Source organism: Oryza sativa, chromosome 10 (assembly GCF_034140825.1).
Source record: "Oryza sativa Japonica Group chromosome 10, ASM3414082v1".
Lineage (NCBI taxonomy): Eukaryota > Viridiplantae > Streptophyta > Magnoliopsida > Poales > Poaceae > Oryza > Oryza sativa.
In genome coordinates this window covers 4,494,402-4,514,253 of record NC_089044.1, presented here as the reverse complement: position 1 = coordinate 4,514,253, position 19,852 = coordinate 4,494,402, and the positions used below count along the sequence as shown (strand labels likewise).

General features: G+C 45.0%; 2 protein-coding genes across 2 annotated transcripts; both read left to right on the top strand.

The window, feature by feature from the left end:
- Positions 1-7,515: 7,515 nt before the first annotated feature.
- On the top strand, positions 7,516-16,362 carry LOC107276494 (lecithin-cholesterol acyltransferase-like 1). Its single transcript, XM_066304893.1, has 3 exons — positions 7,516-7,931; positions 15,299-15,326; positions 16,117-16,362. Exons 1-3 carry the CDS (start codon positions 7,516-7,518, stop codon positions 16,360-16,362), a joined length of 690 nt encoding a protein of 229 aa, XP_066160990.1.
- A 27-nt stretch (positions 16,363-16,389) lies between these two features.
- Positions 16,390-17,016, top strand: LOC107279049 (lecithin-cholesterol acyltransferase-like 1). Its single transcript, XM_015758051.2, has one exon. It carries the CDS (start codon positions 16,390-16,392, stop codon positions 17,014-17,016), a length of 627 nt encoding a protein of 208 aa, XP_015613537.2.
- The last annotated feature ends 2,836 nt before the right edge of the window (positions 17,017-19,852 follow it).

The following is a 19,852-nucleotide window of genomic DNA, read 5'->3' as shown; positions in this document are numbered from 1 at the left end:
GCAGCTATAAGAACTTCTCTGGATTTTTTGAATTTTTCATGATTAATGTCTTCAAATCTAAAGTCTGATGGAAGTTCAAGGTTTGCTGAGTCTTCATAAGGAAACCAGATTCGTGCATCTTTCTTAAAACCTTCGTAGAAGCTGCAGAACCAGTCCTTGAGTAGCTTAGCCGATAGCTTCGCTCCAGCATCGGTTGGTGTGGATGCATATTCTCCATATGACATGCATCTGCGATGGGTGCGCTCTTCTCCGTCGTCTTCCGCAATCGGCTCTGGCAGTGGGAATTCAGCTTCTGTCACAGAGGGCCGATTGACAACCTTCATGACTATCAGGTTTAACCAAGTTTGCAGCAGCCACCATGGTCCACCTGCTCCAACTATTGAGCTGACGGCTATTTTAGCCGATGCATTGTTCAACATTTGGTACAGATAGCCGAGAAGGATTTTGCCCACAGGAAATTCTTTCTTTGATTCAAAGGCTTCGGCCACAAATTTCCAGTTGGTTGTAGGGCCACAACTGGATCCACAAAAGAGGAACTTTTCCAGCCACATGACCAAGAAAGCTACATGCTCTCGAGGGGTAACAGACCCTTGGCCCATATATGCCGCCACATAGCCAGACCAGCCACCTATGCTTTTGGTCTTGAAGTCAAATTGATTCTTGGCGTTCATACTCATAGGGTTAGCCGATGAAGTTACATCTAATCCAGTAATCATGGTGATGTCTATTAGACTTGGAGTCATCGGCTCTTGGTTGAATAAGAAAGCATTGATGGTGTTGGACAAGAAGTAGGTGGCGGCAACCATCAGAGGTTCATCCTTAGCAGAATTGGCTATGGTGAGAGCGAGCGCTTGGCCGATTCCAATCTCATCCCAGTGAACTTTCTTACTAGCCGATACGCATTGGTACCAGGTGGTTCAGCTCTTATCAGGAGTAGGTTTTTCGAGAGATGGCCAAGACTTGAAGGTATTCTTCCAGTGACCCAGGTTAGGGTTGGCTAGTCTAAAGGGGATCCGGTTGGTTTCACTGATGATGAAATCAGTGGGGACGAGATTGCCGATTGGGCCAAGAAAATAGTGGTTTTTGTGTGAAAGGCTGGGAATCGCGACTAGGTTGGAAAGGTGCTGCAAATCCAAAGGAATCGGGTAGCAGAAAACATGATGAGAAAAGGAGAAATCGATTTCATGCGAGGTAAAGGGATCTAGCTGGTGAGGACTTACCTCAGTGTACTCGGCCGATGGCGCAGTAGAAGGGCTGGTGGAAGACGACATCGCCATGGGCGGAGATCTGGTCAGGAACGAAATCGCCTGGGGATCGCCTTATGCGTCGGGGAGATCGTCGGAGAGAGAGAACAAAGTTGGTTTCAGCGGTGAAAACGGAGGAGGACGGTGTGAGACTTCTCGACGGTAACGGTTAGTATTTAAAGCACGGCAGTAACGGTCGAAAAATGGCAAAGTGCGAAACTTGCTCGGAGTCGATTTACAGCAAATCCGAAACATTACCAAATATTCCGGACTTGGGGGGCATGTGTTAACAACTAAAATTGGTAATATCGGCATCGGGAAAGAAGATTAGATCGAAGCGAAGTCGAAGGCAGAGATCGAGTTCGGAAACAGAGCAGGAATCGGCTGGAGTCCAGATCAGCTACGATTAGGATCGGCTGAGTCTGAGTCGGACTAGGTAAGCCGATGCAGCCGATTCCGACAATACAACTTGATGTATGATATCGGGTTGAATTGAGGCGCTTCAAGGTGATTGCTGCACATGGATAGAGTCCTGAGAAGGCAATTGTATCTATTAATTAGGATGTTTTATGTAATTTCCTTAGAGATACGCTTGGGCAAAAGTCTGCCGCAAAGACTTATGGTATCTTAGAGTTTGTTAGAGATAGTAGTCGTGTCTGTTATGGACATATCTTGTAATTCCCGGGTATAAATAGACCCGAGCCCTATGTAACTTTGAACACACACGTTCAATACAATCTCGGCGCATCGCCACCTTTTTGCTTTAGTTTTATTTCGATGAGTTCTTGCTTTCGGGTTGAGCTGCATCGGTTTCGATCTTCAACAAGAGGTAAAACTTGTTATGATGGATTATGTTCTCGGGATTAGTGCTTCCATCTTTATGATACTCTAATCTTGTCTATGTAATTCATCAAGTTACCATATATCTTACATAATCTTCGACAATATCGTCATCTAACCAACAATCGGCTAACATCTGTCAACAGAAGACAGCCGATTAGGTTAAATAGCGACGTTGACCTAGATTATATAAGATATCTACTATTCTATGAAACTTCCAGCGGCTTGATTGTCTAGATATTGTTCTTCTTTTCATACTTAGTGCTGCATCAGTTGAGTTTGATCTATTAAGTCGTGCTTAGAATATCAATCTCTAGCCTGCCTCCTGGTTGCCGATTAGAATAGTATCGGAGTTTCAGCCGATCTTACCTGATTTAATTATATTTGCTCTATATGCTTCAATGATACATTAAATCTGCCCTTTATGTCAAGATCTTACTGCATTTAAGTATATTAGGCTCTTGTTTGATATATTTTACTTGTTTTAGTATCCTGATATAGAGTAGTATGGGAGTATTAGCCGATACACGCTAGATCTATCTGATCGGCTATGCTATTAAGATATATAAGGTTGTTATCAATATATATTTCGATCTAAGTGATTCATACTGTCTCGGCATGGCGACTGATCTATCCCTGTCACTTGATTTAAGTATATATCGGTATAGGAACTATATATTGTTAATATCTACAGCCGATCGAATAGATTTAGCTCTTTATTGCCTATTTACAACCGCCGATCGATTCACCTATGACATCGGCTCAAAGATAAATGATATGTCATCGGCACCTAGCCGATCGGCTATCATTTATAGATTTAACTGCGGTTTCTTTGCTTCTATTTCTTGTTGATTGCAGGATCAAATCAACTGGCACGCTCATACATTCGAAGGCGAGCTTTGGACCTGCACTGGAGTTAAGCATGGTGGGTAATTTTTCACCTAATAATCTGGAAAAAGCTCACCTAAATGAGCTTATCAGATTATAATAAGCTGGGCTCCAGATTATAATAAGCTACTTCAATAAGTTGTCTGTTTCTTTCAGCTTACTCCCAATAATCTGATTATAATAATCCCAAGCTGAAAGAAACAGGGCCTAAGTTGTTGAAGGAGAGCTTGAAGTTGCGCTTGCAGAGCCGAAGCCCCTTCTGCCATTGCTTGTAACACTTGGCCAGGCGGCTGAGAGTGTGCTTGGGCAGCGACCGGCTGAGCTTGCAGCTGCGCGTGAGGGGCCGGATATACTACCGCAATCAAAGGCTGCCCGGCGAAGCACACTGGCACTTGCGTAGCTTGTGGCGGAAGGTGCTGGATCGGTGCTTGTGGATAGACTTGGGTTGGACGTAACACATCGAATACTGGAGGATTGGGTCGAAGCGGCCTTGGCCCGCCTCGCTGCCTCGTACGCTTGCTGCTGTTCTTGCATCTGCCGAAGCATGTCCTGGAGGCATGTCATGTTCTGTCGCATGGCTTCCATGTTGGCTTCGGCCTGTGTTTCAGGGTCAGGGTTGACTTGTACAGCGGCGAGCGCAGTCGAGGCCGCTGTCGGCTGCGACGGGGCGGCTTGGGGCACCAGCAGTTGGCTTGTCGAAAGGATCTCCGCCCTGGACTGAAGTGCCCTTGCCGCCGCGGCTGCCTTTGCCATGTCAGCCGTGTTCGGCACCTGCCCAGAGGCGGTAGGAGCCAAAGGCGGTAGTGATGGCGCAGGTGCGGAGGCAGACGACGCTCCTCTATCTTCGGTGATGGGCGGCAAAGGCTCTGCTCCCTCTTCGGCGGCCATCTCCCCCCCGGCTTCGCTTTCCTTTCGCCTTGTAACCTTCTCCTTCACGACCCTCTTCGGTGGCATTCGCTCTTAGTGGTTTCGCTCGGAGGTCCCCACGTTCGGCGCCGACTATTGTCGAAACGACAACTGCATACGTCGAAAGACGTGGTTACTCAACGGTAGTTGGAAAAGAAGTAAAGTGTATTAAATTGAGAATTTTTCTTGTGATCCCCCCGTATTACATGGCCCTATGAGTCTATTTATAGCCTCATTACGGGTTTTTACTACTAGGGCTTTGGTTATCCAGGGGAATTTACATGGTTGCCCTTATGAAAGGGACATTTACATGGGTATACAGTGTAATTAAGGTTCATGGGCTCCTAATGGGCCGTCAGGCGATCGTCGGCCCAATAACCCCTAGGCTTGATGGGCCAGGATGGCTTCTTCGGTCCTCGCGGGGCCGAACTTGCTACCGCGAAGTCATCTCCCTTCGGCATATACTCTTCGCCCTACATCCTTCGCCCAAGAGGCCTCTGGCTTGGCGAGGTACCCGCGCAATTCCCTGCCACCGCCGTCCTTGTTCCATAGTCTTTGCCATGGGGGGGCTTCGCCCTGACTAACCTTAACGTCTCGGGCTTGAATCCTCACTGGTCGCATGGTTTCAGCAGGTTTGGTCGAAGGGCCTCATGCCATACCGCCAACAGCGTTCATGAAAGCACATAGCTTTGTTATTGTTGCCCGGACATTGTCTGGAAGGATACCCCTTGTTACAACTAGTAGCAGTTGTGTCATCAACACGTGACAGTCATGAGACTTTAGGTTTGTGAACTTCTTCTCCTTCGTGCTTATTATTCGTTTTATATTCGTGGAGTATCCAGACGGTACCTTTATGCTCTCCAAGTATTCAAACATACTTTCCTTCTCTGCCTTGCTAAGAATGTAGCTGGCTGAACTCAAGTAATGGCTTCCTTTCTCCTTTGGTTCCGGGTGAAGGTCATCACGTTGTTCCATATGCTTCAGATCATTACATGCTTCCAGTGTATCTTTCGACTTTCCATATACACCTAGGAAGCAAAGAAGGTTTACGCAAAGGTTCTTAGTGAGGTGCATCACGTCGATTGCATGGCGGACGTCCAAGAATTCCCAATAGGATAACTCTCAAAATATAGAGTTCTTTTTCCACATCAACGCGTGACCATCTTCGCTCTCTATAGGGTGGCTTCCAGGCCCCTTTCCAAACACTACTTTAAGATCTTTAACCATAGCAAACACTGTTTTCCCGCTGCGATGTTTAGGCTTTGTACAGTGGTCCGCCTTATGTTCCAAGTGCTTGCCTTTCTTCCGTACCGGGTGGTTTGCAGCAAGGAATCGACGATAACCAATGTACACAACCTACCTACAGTGCTTAAGATACGTACTTTCTGCTTCATCCATACAGTGAGTGCAAGCCTTGTACCCCTTGTTGGACTGCCCGAAAAGGTTGCTAAGTGCAGGCCAATAGTTGATGGTTACGAATAGCAGCGCTTGTAGGTTAAACTCCTCCTATTTGTCCTTGTCCCACACGGGGACACCTTCCTTTTTCCACAACAGTTTTAGATCTTCGACCAGTGGTCTTAGGTACACATCGATGTCGTTACAAGGTTGCTTGGGGCCTTGAATAATAATCGGCATCATTATGTACTTCCTCTTCATGCATAGCCAAGAGGGGAGGTTGTAGATATACATCGTAACAGGCCAAGTGCTATGGCCGCTGCTCATCTCTCCAAAAGGATTCATGCCATCCATACTTAAACCAAACCTTATGTTTCGTGCGTCCTTTCCAAAGTCTTTAAATTTTCTGTCGATGTTTCGCCACTGCAAACCATCGGCGGGATGTCTCAGCATCCTGTCCTGTTGACGTTCTTCAGCGTGCCAACGCATCATTCTAGCATTCCTCTTGTTTCTGAACAAACGCCTTAGCCGTGGTATTATAGGGAAATACCACATCACCTTAGCAGGAATTCTCTTCTTTGTTGGCTGCCCGTCAACTTCACCTAGATCCTCTCGTCTAATCTTGTATCATAGTGCTTTACAAACAGGGCATACAATCATTCGGACATGCGTGAATCTTCTGAACTTCCAGTCCTAGAGGGCAGACTATCTTCTTAGCCTCGTACGTTGTCTCGGGCAATTTGTTTTCCTCCGGAAGAATGTTCTTGACAAGTTTCAATAAATCGCCAAATGCCTTGTCACTAACACTATTTTTTGCCTTCCATTGTAAGAACTCCAGAGTGGTATCCAACTTTTTGTGCCCCTTCTCGTAACCTGGGTACAACGACGTTCTGTGGTCCTCTAATATCCGCTCCAATTTATGGGCCTCCTTTTCACTTTCACAGTCCTCGTTTGCGTCCTGCAACATCTGACCAAGATCATCCGCAGCGTTGTTATCGCCAGCAACCCTGTCCACCTCACCCGTTTGATTTCCTTCAAATCCAGCGTACTGAGCCCAGTCAGGAATGTTCTCGTCCTCCGCTTCATCTTCTTCCTTTTCAACCCCTTGCTCACCGTGGGATGTCCAATAATTATAGCTTGGCATGAACCCCGACTCAAACAAGTGCAAATGAATAGTCCTGGATGCAGAATACTCCTTCTGGTTCTTACACTTATTGCATGGACAACAAATAAAACAGTTACGCTTGTTAGCTTCGGCCACTCTCAAAAAATAATGCACGCCATCGATAAACTCTTTGGACCGCCGGTCAGCGTACATCCATTGCCGATCCATCTACATGAAATGAAAAAAAATCGTACATAAATAAATTTTGGTACAATAATGACAGTCAAATAGTAATGATAAAATAATTAAAAACTCTTTCGACAAGCAATTCTTATTAACAATTTTTGAAGTTCTAAACTAATATTAGTGTTATACTTCTCTTAATTTTCAATTTAGTTTGTTTTCTATTTTTTAAGATTAATTTTCATCATATTTTAAACTATGAAAATAAAATTTCTATATATTCTTCTTCTCCACACAAATTTTCTCTCTTCAACTTACAACAAAGTTTTGGAGACAAAAAAAATGTGTGAAACATCGCTCCAAAAGTAATATAATAACAAAAAAAACATTGGAGGATGAAGTGACTAACCTTTTAGACACCTCCGATTTGTATATAATCACTAAAAAAATTTTACAAGAAATTTTGGCATGACCTCCCCTCTTTCTTTGAGAAATTTTGAAGCTTGCTCTCGGGCTGGAGGAGGAAGAAGGCATATATAAGGGGGGATCTTTTGTCCCGGTTGGTGTTACCAACCAGGGCTAAAGATCGCCGTGATCTTTAGTCCCGGTTGGTAAGGGGCCCTGACAACGTCTGACATCTCTACAACCGTTGGTGATCACATATGTCCGTTGTAGCCGCCAACCGTCTTTAGTCCCGGTTTTAAATGAATCCGGGACCATTGTAGATTTCGGCCGACCGACCAAAGATGGTTTCTCCACCAGTGAATCAACGCACCTCTCTGTACGAGCCCACAATAACACGCAAGTTTGCTCGGCTCCTGCATGCAATACCTAGAGTGCCACTTGCATATACATATCGTCTCATCTCGCCCCAAACAAACCAACCAAGCTAGCCAGCTATCTGCCCGCCACAATGGACGCACTGCCATTCCTCCTCCTGCTCCTCCAGCTCTCATGTGCCCCGTTCTTCCAGCTCTCATGTGCCCCGTAGTCAACGGCAGCGCCCTCCTGCCGCTCCACGATGCCGCCGTCGATCTCCACCCCATCGTGCTGCTGCCAGGGAACGGCTGTAGCCAGCTCGACGCGGAGCTCACCGAGCACTACGAGCCATCGCCATGGGCGCCGGCGAGCTGCGGCGGCGCTGCGGCCGCGGGGAAGGGGAAGGGACGACGACGGTGGTTCCGGCTATGGAAGAACAGCACTGCACTGGGCGACCCCGCGGTGGCGCTGTGCTACGCGGACCAGCTGCGGGTGGTGTACGACCGCGCCGTCGCCGACTACCGCAACGTCGCCCGCGTCTGGACCCGCGTCGTGTCGTTCGGCACCACCCGCGGCTTCGGCTCCGACGATGATCCCTCGGATCCGGAAAGGTGAGCCGCCGGCCATGTCGTACGTGTACAACATTATTATTGTCATACACTCTGCACTTTTGACTAATTTTGCTACGTGATATACGTGGGCGATTACGGTGTACGCACTACTAGAAAACTAATCTTCGCAGGCGGGAGGGAGGTTCGCCTGCATCATAACGACTGCGAAAATCATCGATCGATTTTCGCAGTCGGCGCAACGGCCCGCCAGAGAAAATGCAAAAAAACGAACAAACAAAAATCGCCGCACGCGGCTCACCGCCGCCGCCCTCCCCCGGCCGGATCTGAGAGGGGAGGGGAGCCGCCGCCGTCGTCATCGTCGCCGCCGCCGCGCTCCATGCCATTGTCGCCCCGCGTGTCGTCTTCACCGCCGTCCCGCACCTTCGTCACCGCCGCCGCCCCCGCCGGCCTCCCCCCTCCCTCCTCCGGCCAGATCTGCGAGGGAGGGAGGGAGGGGAGATGCCGCCGGCTGCCGCGTGCCGCCCCGCGCCGGCGGTGGAGGAGGAGTTGGAGAGGTCGAGTTGGCGAAGGGTGGCGCCCTGGAGGTAGAAGCGAGGGTGGGTGGGGCGGAGGACGAGGTAGACGATGAGCGCGATGATGCCGACGAGGATGGCAAGGACGATGAGGATGCCCCGCGCCGTCGTCGCCGCCGTCGCCCCTACCGGCCTCCCTCCTCCCTCCTCCGGCCAGATCTGGGAGGGAGGTGGGAGGGGAGCTGCCGCCGTCAACCCCGCCGGCCTCCCCCTCCCTCCTCCGGCCAGATCTAAGAGGGAAGGGGGAGGGGAGCCGCTGCCGCCGCCCAGCCCACTCTACTGCCGCTCCACGCCGTTGCCGCCGCCGCCGGCCTCCCCCTCCCTCCTCTGGCCAGATCTAGGAGGGAGGGGGGAGGGGAACTGCTACCGCCGCCCGGCCCGCGCCGCCGCCGCCCGGACTTCAGCCGCGCCTCCTCGCCGTTGCCGCCCTCTGCCGTCACCGCCCGCGGTCGCCGCTGGGGAGAGTAGAAGTGAGGGGAGGGGAGAGGAGGAGAGGAGAGGGGAGGAGAGAGGCTGGTGAGGAAGGGAGGAGAGGTGTGAGGACTTAGAAAGAAATTAGGGCCCGCAAATCTATTTATATTCAAGTCTATTTTCGCAGGCGGACCACTTAAGCGGCGCCTGCGAAAATGATTTTCGCAGGTGCCTTCCGCAAGCGGGCATCAAATTTTACCCCGATTTATATTTTTGTAGGCTGTCATTTGGCTCTAAGGGTCACGTCCGTCTGTGAAAATAAGGTCCTCACGTTAAGAAAAATGCTTTTTCTAGTAGCGACGTACTGTGATGCAAACGCATGTGATGCATGCTGACTATCGTAATTAGCTGCTCCCTCTCTTTCAGATTACAAGACGTTTTAACTTTGGATAAAGTTAAACTACTCTAAGTCTGACTAACTCTATTGAAAAAAATAGTAATATTTACAACATCATTAAATCCATAATCTTCTATCTATCTATTATTATAAACTAAAAGTCTATTAAACTTCCTACAAACGCTCCTAAACCACCATGTGGTATCCTACAAACGCTCATAAGCCGCCACATGGCACGTTCAATCTCACCGTCGATTTTCACTTAAATTGGTGGACTCTATATTTTAGATCATTAGATTAAATATACTATTTAAAAAATTAATACCTTCATGTGGGTCGGAAAAAGAATTCCATATGTACGAAAGGACTCCATACATACGAAACATAAGTATGATTATAAAATTGATTAGAGAAACATAAATAGTACGTACAACTGAAAAAAAAAACGTATAAGCTTACCTACTGCTCTCACAAGAAGAAAATAACATCATGTACGTAATTACGATAAGAGCAATAAAAAAAAACATACGTAACATAAAGAAAAATAAACATAAGTAACATGCCATTGAAGAAAAAAATCGATGTTCTATAAAATATAATTTTTTATTTACAAGTAATATATACTACTATAAATTTACGGAAATATACACAGTTAAAATACAATATAAATATAAAATATCTAATCAATGCTCTTTAAACATTCTATCGTGAAATTATTTTAAAATTTTGTTATCCAGTTGGCCAGAAAAAGGAAAGCCACGTAAGGACTTATGATAAAAGCGATAAAGTAAAAAAAAATGTTACACACGTACGTAGTGCCATTGAAAAAAAACTTATGGCACTATTTAAAAATAAAATAAAATATATTACTATAAATCTACGTAAATATGCACAATTAAACTAGATCTTCTATGATATATAAATATAAACTATCCGATCAATGTTTTTTAATTTGTTATCCAGTCGGATTCCTTTAATTAAAGGAATTAAACTATTGGTGCCTATGTTTATATATACCTCACAACACATATGAGGCCGACATATAATAATTAATGTTATCTGCAATATATAAATATAAACTATCCGATCAATGTTTTTTAATTTGTTATCCAGTCAGATTCCTTTAATTAAATGAATTAAACTATTGGTGCCTATGTTTATAAATACATCAAAACACATAAGGCCGACATATAATAATTAATGTTATGATAATATTTTAAATAATTTGCGGCACTCTAAAAACGCTCTCAAGCTGCCACATAACGCTCTAAAAAAATAGAAAAAATCTTAGAAATTCCGAGAAAAAAACTAGCCCTCAATTTTCATTTTAAAACAATAAGTCTACCTTATTTTCAAATAAGATCATAAATAATAAATAATTGCTTGTAGATATTACTTAAATATAATATAATATAAACTAATAGGTTAGAAATTATAAAACAATTAATGTTGATGAAAATAATTTATGGAGAAATAGTGGCAGATGTTCTCCGTTTAATATTTCACTCATATAAGTATATTAAACTTAGCATACGACGCATACCCGCGCGAATGCGCGGGTTACCTTCCTAGTTGAATAAATTCTTATAATATATTAGTTTTGGATAAAAAATATTACAACTTTTTTCTACAAATTTAATCAAACTTAGAGTAGTTTTATTTTGACAAAGTCAAAACATTTTATAACCTGAAACGGAGAGGGAGTATTTATATAGGTTTGTCATTCACGAGATGCCGCACAGCGGAAGATATGGTGGTCCAAACTTAAAGTTAAAGCTATTTTTTAAGAGAAAAAACATGTACGTACAGGCTAGAAATAGAATGGAGGGGGCTTATCTTCTTTTTTATTCCTCCAGCGGTCTAGCCTCCCTACTCTTCCTTCTCTTCATTTTCTTTTCCCCTCCCCTCTCCCCTTCTCTTAATATGGTACGTGCGCCCATGCTGAATCCATCCCCGTGTACGTACCATCTTAAATCCTAGATCTTCATGTTTATAAATGGGACTACCTATACGTTTGTCGATTTAAAATTATACAATCGCCTTGCAATTGTATAGCTATTTGCATGTAACTATTATATAATTTTCATATGTAAGTTTAGAAACTCACATGATAACATACTATTTCCATGAAGCGGTGGTCACATGCCCAAATCCCCTCTCCTATGCGTTTTTGTGATTGTTTCCTTCCTTGCTTGCACGAATCGTGAAAGAATATCTAATGGTTTATAATTATACGAAAGTTGCATATATATATATATATATATATATATATATATATATATGTTATGTTGTATTTACATACAAGTTATAATGTAATTACACTATAATTATTATATTTGACAAATTTATAGAAAAATCACTACAAAAATACTCTCTTCGGTACAAATAATCCAAGCTTATATAAGACATAATTAAATCTATACCCTCCTCCAGTACATTATTTCTTACGTTTGGAAAACGGTGCGGTCTCCAAAATACACACTACTAAATAAACCATTTTTCCAAATGATAGCATTTTTATCCAGGTGGGTAGGCCTCTCAGAGCTAAATAAAAATGACAACCGTGGGCAAGATCGTCGTCCACCTACGAAAATAGATTTTCGCAGACGGATCTCTTAAGAGGTCCGCCTGCAAAAATATCTTTAGGTGGTCATATCTTTATTTTTGCAAGCAGACCTCTTAAACGATCAACCTACGAAAATCTATTTTCGCAGGTGGTACCTTAAGAGTTCCGCCAGCAAAAAGATTAAGCATCATAAAAATGACCACCTACCTAGTCAAAATTGCCTAAGTCCCTCTCCTTCAATTCCTCCCTGCGTCCTCTCCTTCCCTCTCTTCCCGACGGTCCCCTCCCCTCCCACCTCTCCTTCCCTCTGTCCCTGCCGGTGGTAGCAATGGCAGATACCGCGGTGGTGGCAGCGGCTCCATCCCGGTGCGGCTTCCCTCCCCTCCCTCCCAGATCCGGCCAAAGGGGGGGGGGAGGGTGGTGGTGGTGGCAGCTCCCCTGCCCTCCTCCTAGATCCGACCGGAGGGTGGGGGAGGGCGGCGATTGCGGCGGCGTCACCCCACCACCGGCGTGGCTTCCCTCCCGTCCCCTCCCTCCTAGATCTGACTGAAGGGGGTAGGGGGAAGGGCGATAGCAGCAGCGACTCCCCTCCCTCCTCCCGAATCCGGCCGGAGCGAGGGGGGAGGGTGGTGGCATACCCCACCCCAGCGCGGCTAAATTCTCTCCCCTCCCTCCCACACGACGGTGGTGGCACAGCTCCAAGCGGTGGTAGAGGCGGTTCCCCTCCCTCCCTCCCTCCCAGATCTGGCCGGAGGGGGAGGGGGAAGGGCAGTGGTGGTGGCCCATGGCGGCGCCGGCGCCCCTGCAACGGCAAGAGGTGGGATGGCTGCGGCGGCTGCGCGGACGGAGATGGGTAGGGTGGGGGGTGGGGGTGGTGGTGAGTTTTTTTTTTTCGGCCAAAATATATTCGTAGGCGGGAGGCTACGGTGCCTGCAAATATGGAGATGCCAGCAATGACCTGCCTGTAAAAATCATCTATTTTCACAGACTTATGCATACAGACGGGCCTCCCCCGCCTAGAAAATGATTTTTGGCCACCTGGGGAAATAATTTTTCTAGTAATGACATCTTCAATTATATATTATTGTCTATTATAATATATATAAAAGCTTTTAAATATTTTAGTTTTATTAAAGAATGTTTTGGACTAATCTACACATGTGTCTTGAAATTTAATGTTCTAAAAGTTATAAGCTAGTAATAGTCAAAGCTACAATTGTTTAACTTCGTTCAAAACGTCAACAATATTGAACCAATGTAAGACAAACATGTGCATACCTTTTTTTTTGTTTTATTTAGATAAGCATCTGAAAAGTTACTCAAAGTTCAGTTTTGAAAATTGACAAAATCTTATGATATACTCCAAATGTTAATGTTTCTGTCTGGAAAGAAAACCTTTGTAAAATTTCACTTTTCCTAGATTTGTACATGTCGACATTAATATGTCACAATCTAAGTGGAATTATCAGTTATATATGGAATAAGTGACGGAGCTAATTAAGAGAGGACAGGGTGAGGCCTGGCCTCGACCAACAAAAATTACTATGATTAGTGATCACAAGATTTGATCGAAATTTATCAAAATTTTGTAAAAAATGTCATATGGCTGGTTGGAATCCAACAGTAAATTGGAAATAAAACTACATAATTATTACAACTTGTAATTAATGATAAGAGACTACAAAATACGAGACAAAATTATCAAAATAAAACCAACTCCTGTTGTAGTAGTGTTACATCTTGCCTATTACAGTTTATGTCGATAAAATTATTAAAACATATATATTATTAATATGTAAAATACACCAAATGCATCAAAAATTATCAAAAACACTAATTCTTTGCCTTCCATTATGCTGGAAATAAAACGAAATATGATGTCAGGACGTGCGATGCCGATGCAAAGACAACGAGGAATATGATGATGCAACCAGGGAATTTATGGAGTAGTGTCTTCCGGCCTTATTTATGGGCCCAAATATCAAATCATATATGTATATTGGGCCATCGTATAATCATAAGTGCTAGTTCATTTTCTATTTGCTGCTTGCTAGTATCATTCCTATAGTAGCAGTTGAGCTTTGATGGAACAATCAATGATGTCACCAGGGTCTAGTTTAACTCTTCACTAGGGTCATAGCTTGTAAAATAAGAGGGGTACTAGACATCGGCAAAAAACATCACCCCGATGATTGCCTGTAACTCCACCCCTCACAACAGCTAGTAGAAAAATAGGAGAGCAACATGCAGCGTTGGAACAAGAGAATAGCACGATTAAAAAATAAAGCTAGTAGCATGTTGTTGTATGTCAGGTTGGTATGTTTTTGGAGCCATCAGTCGGCGCTGTTATTAAAACTGTTCTAAGTACTTCCTCCATTTCATATCCATTTCATATTGATCGATCATTATATAATCAAAAGTCAAAATGTTTAAATTGATCACCATATAGACCCTTGTACCTTATTTGATATGCAGCATTATTGTGTTTATGCATGCATGTAGGTTTTTAGGAGAACTAAAGCACTCGATCGTTTCTTATGCATATGGAGAGTCAAAGTATGTATTTTTCTTGATTCTTCCTCACTACATACTTACATTAATTAAAATACATGATAGTCAATTCTTTTTTGGTCTTGGTAGAAAAAAAACTTATACAATAATCAATATGGAATGAAGAAATAGCTAGTAGTAATGGTAAGTAGTATGAAAAAAATATGAGAAAATTTAGGGTTCTCGAGAAACTACATGTGCATTTTTTCAAACAAGAAGTTTTATGTATAACTGAATTCATGTATGCTTATTTTTTTTCATCAAATCCTCAGCCTCAATTTTTTTTGGATTGAACTGCAAATCCTGTCAGGAGCCATTGTTTCAAGAAGATGGCAGTGTTAGTGATATGCCCTAAAGGCAATCATAGAGATGATTGTATCATATACTATGTTTACATATTTATCCGACATTGTTCCTTAAAATAGATAACTCCTTATTGGTTAATGAATATGTGATTCTTTCATGAGACTCTTTATGTTGTTTGTTACTATTTCTAAAGGATCCCTGATCAAATATTATATGTGGAACAAATATGTTTATATGATCCGCACATGTATTAATTGATAATCATATCTCATGGATCATGGTTTAGAGATACCAAATTAATAATGTGGACACATGTTGGTGAACATGTTGTTGGATAGACCCAACATGAGACACTGCAAGAGCCATATGTGTTGTGTCATCAGTGATCTTATTGAGTGTTGGTGTTGAATCCTTAGACCTGAGATTATCATGGTTCTCAACATGTATAGTAGCTTACTTAGGGACTGCAAAACGCTACTCCGTAATTGGGTAGTTATAAAAGTAGTTTTCGGGTATGCTATGAAACATGTAGTGGGATATGAATAATCAAGGTGGGATTTGCCCCTCCTATAGACAGATATCTCTGTGCCCCTCGATGTTGTAGATTACAGAAGTGCATGGCCATGCCAAAGGTGATTGAGGAGTCAATCACAAGTTATATAATCTATCAACAAGTTCGAGTGAATGATTGAGCTATTAGAGGATGGCAAGCCTTGAGCTTAATCTATATCGTGAGGCAAAGGGGTTCATACAAGTATACACTAGAGGTTCAGCCGATATGATCTTTATGGATGCCCGGTGGGTCAATACGTTCTGCTAGGGGCCGCTGTTAACGCTGGACCGAAAAGGAGTCTTCGGGTTACAGCCCAGTATATATGAACCTACAGGGTCGCACGCTTAATGGGCCAGAATAAGGGAATTAGATAGAGATACAATATGAGCTTAATTCGGATTGGGATCCGAATAGGAGTCCTACGGGCCTTGGAGGCCCGAGTGATGGATCCTATATATTCGTGAGGGGTGTGACCGGTGGAGGCATTGCATCACGTGAGAAACCTTAGCCGTCACTTCCCTCCCCGAGCAAAACCCTAGCCGCGCGTGGGTGCTAGCACATCTGCGCGTGGCGTTCCGTCCCTGTACGTGTGGATACCGGTAGAGGCGCCGCTGGTTTGCGGTGCTGACCAGCGTGGGAGTACGGCGAGAAGAACGCATGAGGAGGAGAAAGTCGAGCCGGTGCGATCGACTACTTCCTCTACATCGATGCGCGCTACTTCGCGAGAGTTCCTTCGACTTCTCAGCATCTTTTTCCGCTGCACAGCGCGTCGAGTGGTAACGATCTATGATCTAATACTTGCATGGTTCCTGGTTTACGCGGTAGAAAATTTTGATTTATGCTATCGTAGCCTACGCGTATCCCAACAGGCAGAGGCACTGGGAAGAATCAGCTACAAAGAAGGAGAGAACCTCTTCGGCGCCCCCTACGACTCCCGGTACGTGGCGGCGCCACCGGGCATGCCCGCCATGGCGTTCGATGCCTACACCGCCGACCTGAGGTGTCTCGTCGAGCACGCCAGCAGGAAGAACGGCGGCAAGCCGGTCATCCCGGTGACCCACAGCAAAGGCAGCCTGATGGCCGCGGAGTTCCTCACGCGGAGCGCGACACCGTAGTGCAGGAGGTTCGTCAAGCACCTCGTCATGGTCTCCACCGGCGCCGGCGGCATCGTCGTGGCGATGCAGAGCCTCGCCGCCTCCGCCTACGCAGCGCCGGGGTCGCTGGCGAGGACGGAGCGGAGCTACGGGACGGTGTTCGCAGCGCTGCCGTCCCCGAACGTGTTCGGCGGCGCGCCGCTGGTGGTGACGCGGCGCAGGAACTACTCGGCCCACGACATCTCGGAGTTCCTCCCGGTGGTCAGGTTCTCCGGCGAGGAGGTCAAGCTGTACCGCACGAGGGCGCTGCCGGTGAACTCGGGGTTGAGGGCGCCGCGCGTGACGATGACCGCCGTCTACGGCGCCAGCGTGCCGACGCCGGAGCAACTGGTGTACTGGGACGGCGACTTCAGCAAGGCGCCGGAGGTGGTGTACGGCGACGGCGACGGCGACGGAGCAGTCAATCTGGAGAGCGTGTTGGCGTGGAACACAGTGGTCGGACATGATCTGGAGCAAGGTTTCTTCAAGGCCGTCAAGATCATGAATGCGACATGTTTACACCCAAATTTGGTACCTATGGACGAAATAGGGGAAAATTGCCAAAGTTTGGAAAGTATCGAGTTTCTTTCACAAGGCCGGTCAGACCGCAGGTATATGGGCAGTCTCACCGGCTAGTAGGGCCGGTCTGACCGCAGGTATGTGGGCGATCAGACCGGCAGGGTCCGAGTCCGAGTCTGTTTTCGTCGGGTCTCGGGTTTCCTTGCTCGGGAAGGCATGTTTCGTGTTTCCTTTAGTTTCTATCCCGAGTTGGACATGGAGAAGGGCCTGTAGAGGGTAAGACCAACCCCTATTTAAGGGACAAGGCCTGTTCATTGTAAAACCTCCAAATACAATATACTTGAATCATTCTTTTACTATGTTTTCTATTTTACCCTAGTTTTAGTTCATCTTTGTCGGTTTGCGCTGTAAACCGTCCGCCGCCGCTGCGAGAGTGCGACACCTCTTCGTAGGTTTGTCCTGGAAACCTTCCATTTTGCCCACGAGATGGTTAGTTATCCTCATATCGATCTAAATCGGCCTAGAGGCTGATTTTGATCTCTAAATCGGCTCCGCTAGCCGGTTTAGCTGTTTTTCTCCAAAACCCATCTTAATTTGGCCCTTTGGCTAGATCGAGATGGTAGGCGACTCCATATCACCGCAAAGCGTTTAGGTGTTGCGATCGTGTTTGTCAACTTGTCACGAAAAGTTACCAACACGATTTTTGGCGACTCCGCAGGGGACAAATCTATTCGGCTTTAGAACAGCCGAATTTGCGATCTACCCATCTGTGTTTCGTCGAGACGAGTTCCACGTCTGTTTCGGCTGTGCGGCCGAAATCAATCCATACAATTCATCTACTGCTGTTGCATATTTCTCATTGGATCAATTTGATTGACGGCAGTACTGTTTGGTCATCAAGCAGAATCAATCTACTAGTTCGGCTGACGTTATCCGATTTCATCGTTGTCTGGTATTTGAGACCGATCGATTCGATCGGTTAGATAGCAGCACGCTGCCTTTTCTGTCTTGCTGTGTACAGCTAGAGCAAGAAAATCATTCGGATTAGATCGATCAAAGCTAGTACTGCACACATATATTTACATAAAGACAAAAAGCCGATTCATATTGTTTCGGCCGTTACTGTGAAGCATTGATTTTCCAGATTTTTGCTGCACACAGGGGATCGGCCAATCAAGGCTACTGATCTTTTGATTTTTGGAATTTTTGCTAGGTACACACGTCAGATATATCTAGGAAAATTATAAGACCGTATATTAATCTATTCGGTCAAATATTTCGGCTATGAGCTATGTGGCCCGATTTAATCAAGGAATTTCTTCATCAACTATGACGAGCGGGAACGGGTTCAACAATATTGCTACACAATACATTAGAACCGATCAAGGCGTCATGAGAGGAAACGTCCCGCTACCTCAAGTTGTAATTTCACCAAAGGTAACCTTCGATTCGCCCAACCCGTCCTTTGCTATTCAAAACATTAATAATCATTATGTAGATGCATATGCTACTTCTAGTTTTGCTCCTATACAATATGCTTATAATGCTACGGGGGGGTCAATGGGTGATTATGCAGCCGATTACACAGAAATCGGCTATATGCAAAACCGAGCTGACAGTATGACCGGTCGTGACACCGGTCTAACCGCATCCTTTGCCAGTCAGACCGCGCCCACCATGGCCGGTCAGACCGTGTACTACGTCGGTCAGACCGTGCCTACCATAGCCGGTCAGACCGTGCCCTATCCTGGCCAGATCGGACCTCCTGTGGCCGGTCTGACCGCACCGCTGACCACCGGTCAGACCGGGCCATGGGCCGGTTAGACCGGTTCCCAGGGAGTTTCTCCAGGTTTTCATACCACGACTAGCAGTACTGATTTTAATTCACCTGTTAATACTGTTAGTCATGCTATTCCACATATCCCTAATGCCTACAATGATATTAATAGGGGATATCCTCCCGATACTAGGTATGGCCAATATAATAATATTGTGCCACCACAACCACCTTTTAGGCCACCAAGTCCACCACCAAATCCACCAAAGCCTGAAACTATGGAGGATTGGTTTAGAAATACTATCAGGGAGAATTTTGCAAAGCTAAGGAATCGTGCTAGGGAGTACCAAAAGTCGTATCCTGATTTTTATGATATTATCCCATATCCTTGTGGTTATAAAATTCCTGAATTTACCAAGTTTAGTGGTGAGGATAGTAGGACCACATGGGAGCATGTAGATCAATTTTTAGCGCAATGCGGTGAGGCTAATTAAGATACATGTAAATTGAACTTGTTTTCTTTATCTTTGTCTGGTACTGCTTTTGCATGGTTTACTTCTTTACCAGCAAATTCTATTTTTTCCTGGGCTCAATTAGAACAAAAATTTCATGATTATTTCCACACTAGTGAGACTGAGCTTAGATTGTCTGATTTAACATCGGTTAGGCACAAATACAATGAATCTGTCGTTGATTATATTGAAAGGTTTAGAGATATTAAAAGCCGATGTTTTAGTTTGAAAATAACTGACAAAGATTTGGCCAACATTGCATATGATGGATTGCTTGATTCTATTAAAGAGAGGTTGAATGGCCAAATATTTCTTAATGTTGATCATGTGTTGCATGAAGCTCTGGCTCAGGAAAGCCAAGTGGATGATAATAGCTTAAATGCTAGTTTAGATGATAGTGCAATATCATGTGTAGCCAAATCAAGCGACGGTTCGGATTGTGTTAATAATTTGTGCAATGATGCCATAACAATTATAGCCAAACCAAATGTTGGTTCGGATTGTCTTGTTAGCGTGGATAATAATGCAATAACCATTATAGCCGAATCAAGCGATGATTCGGATTGTGTTACTAGTTTAGACAAAGATGGAATAGTCGAACCAAGTAATGGCTAGCTTAGAGAATAATGCCATTGAAGATATAGCCAAACTAAATGACGGTTCG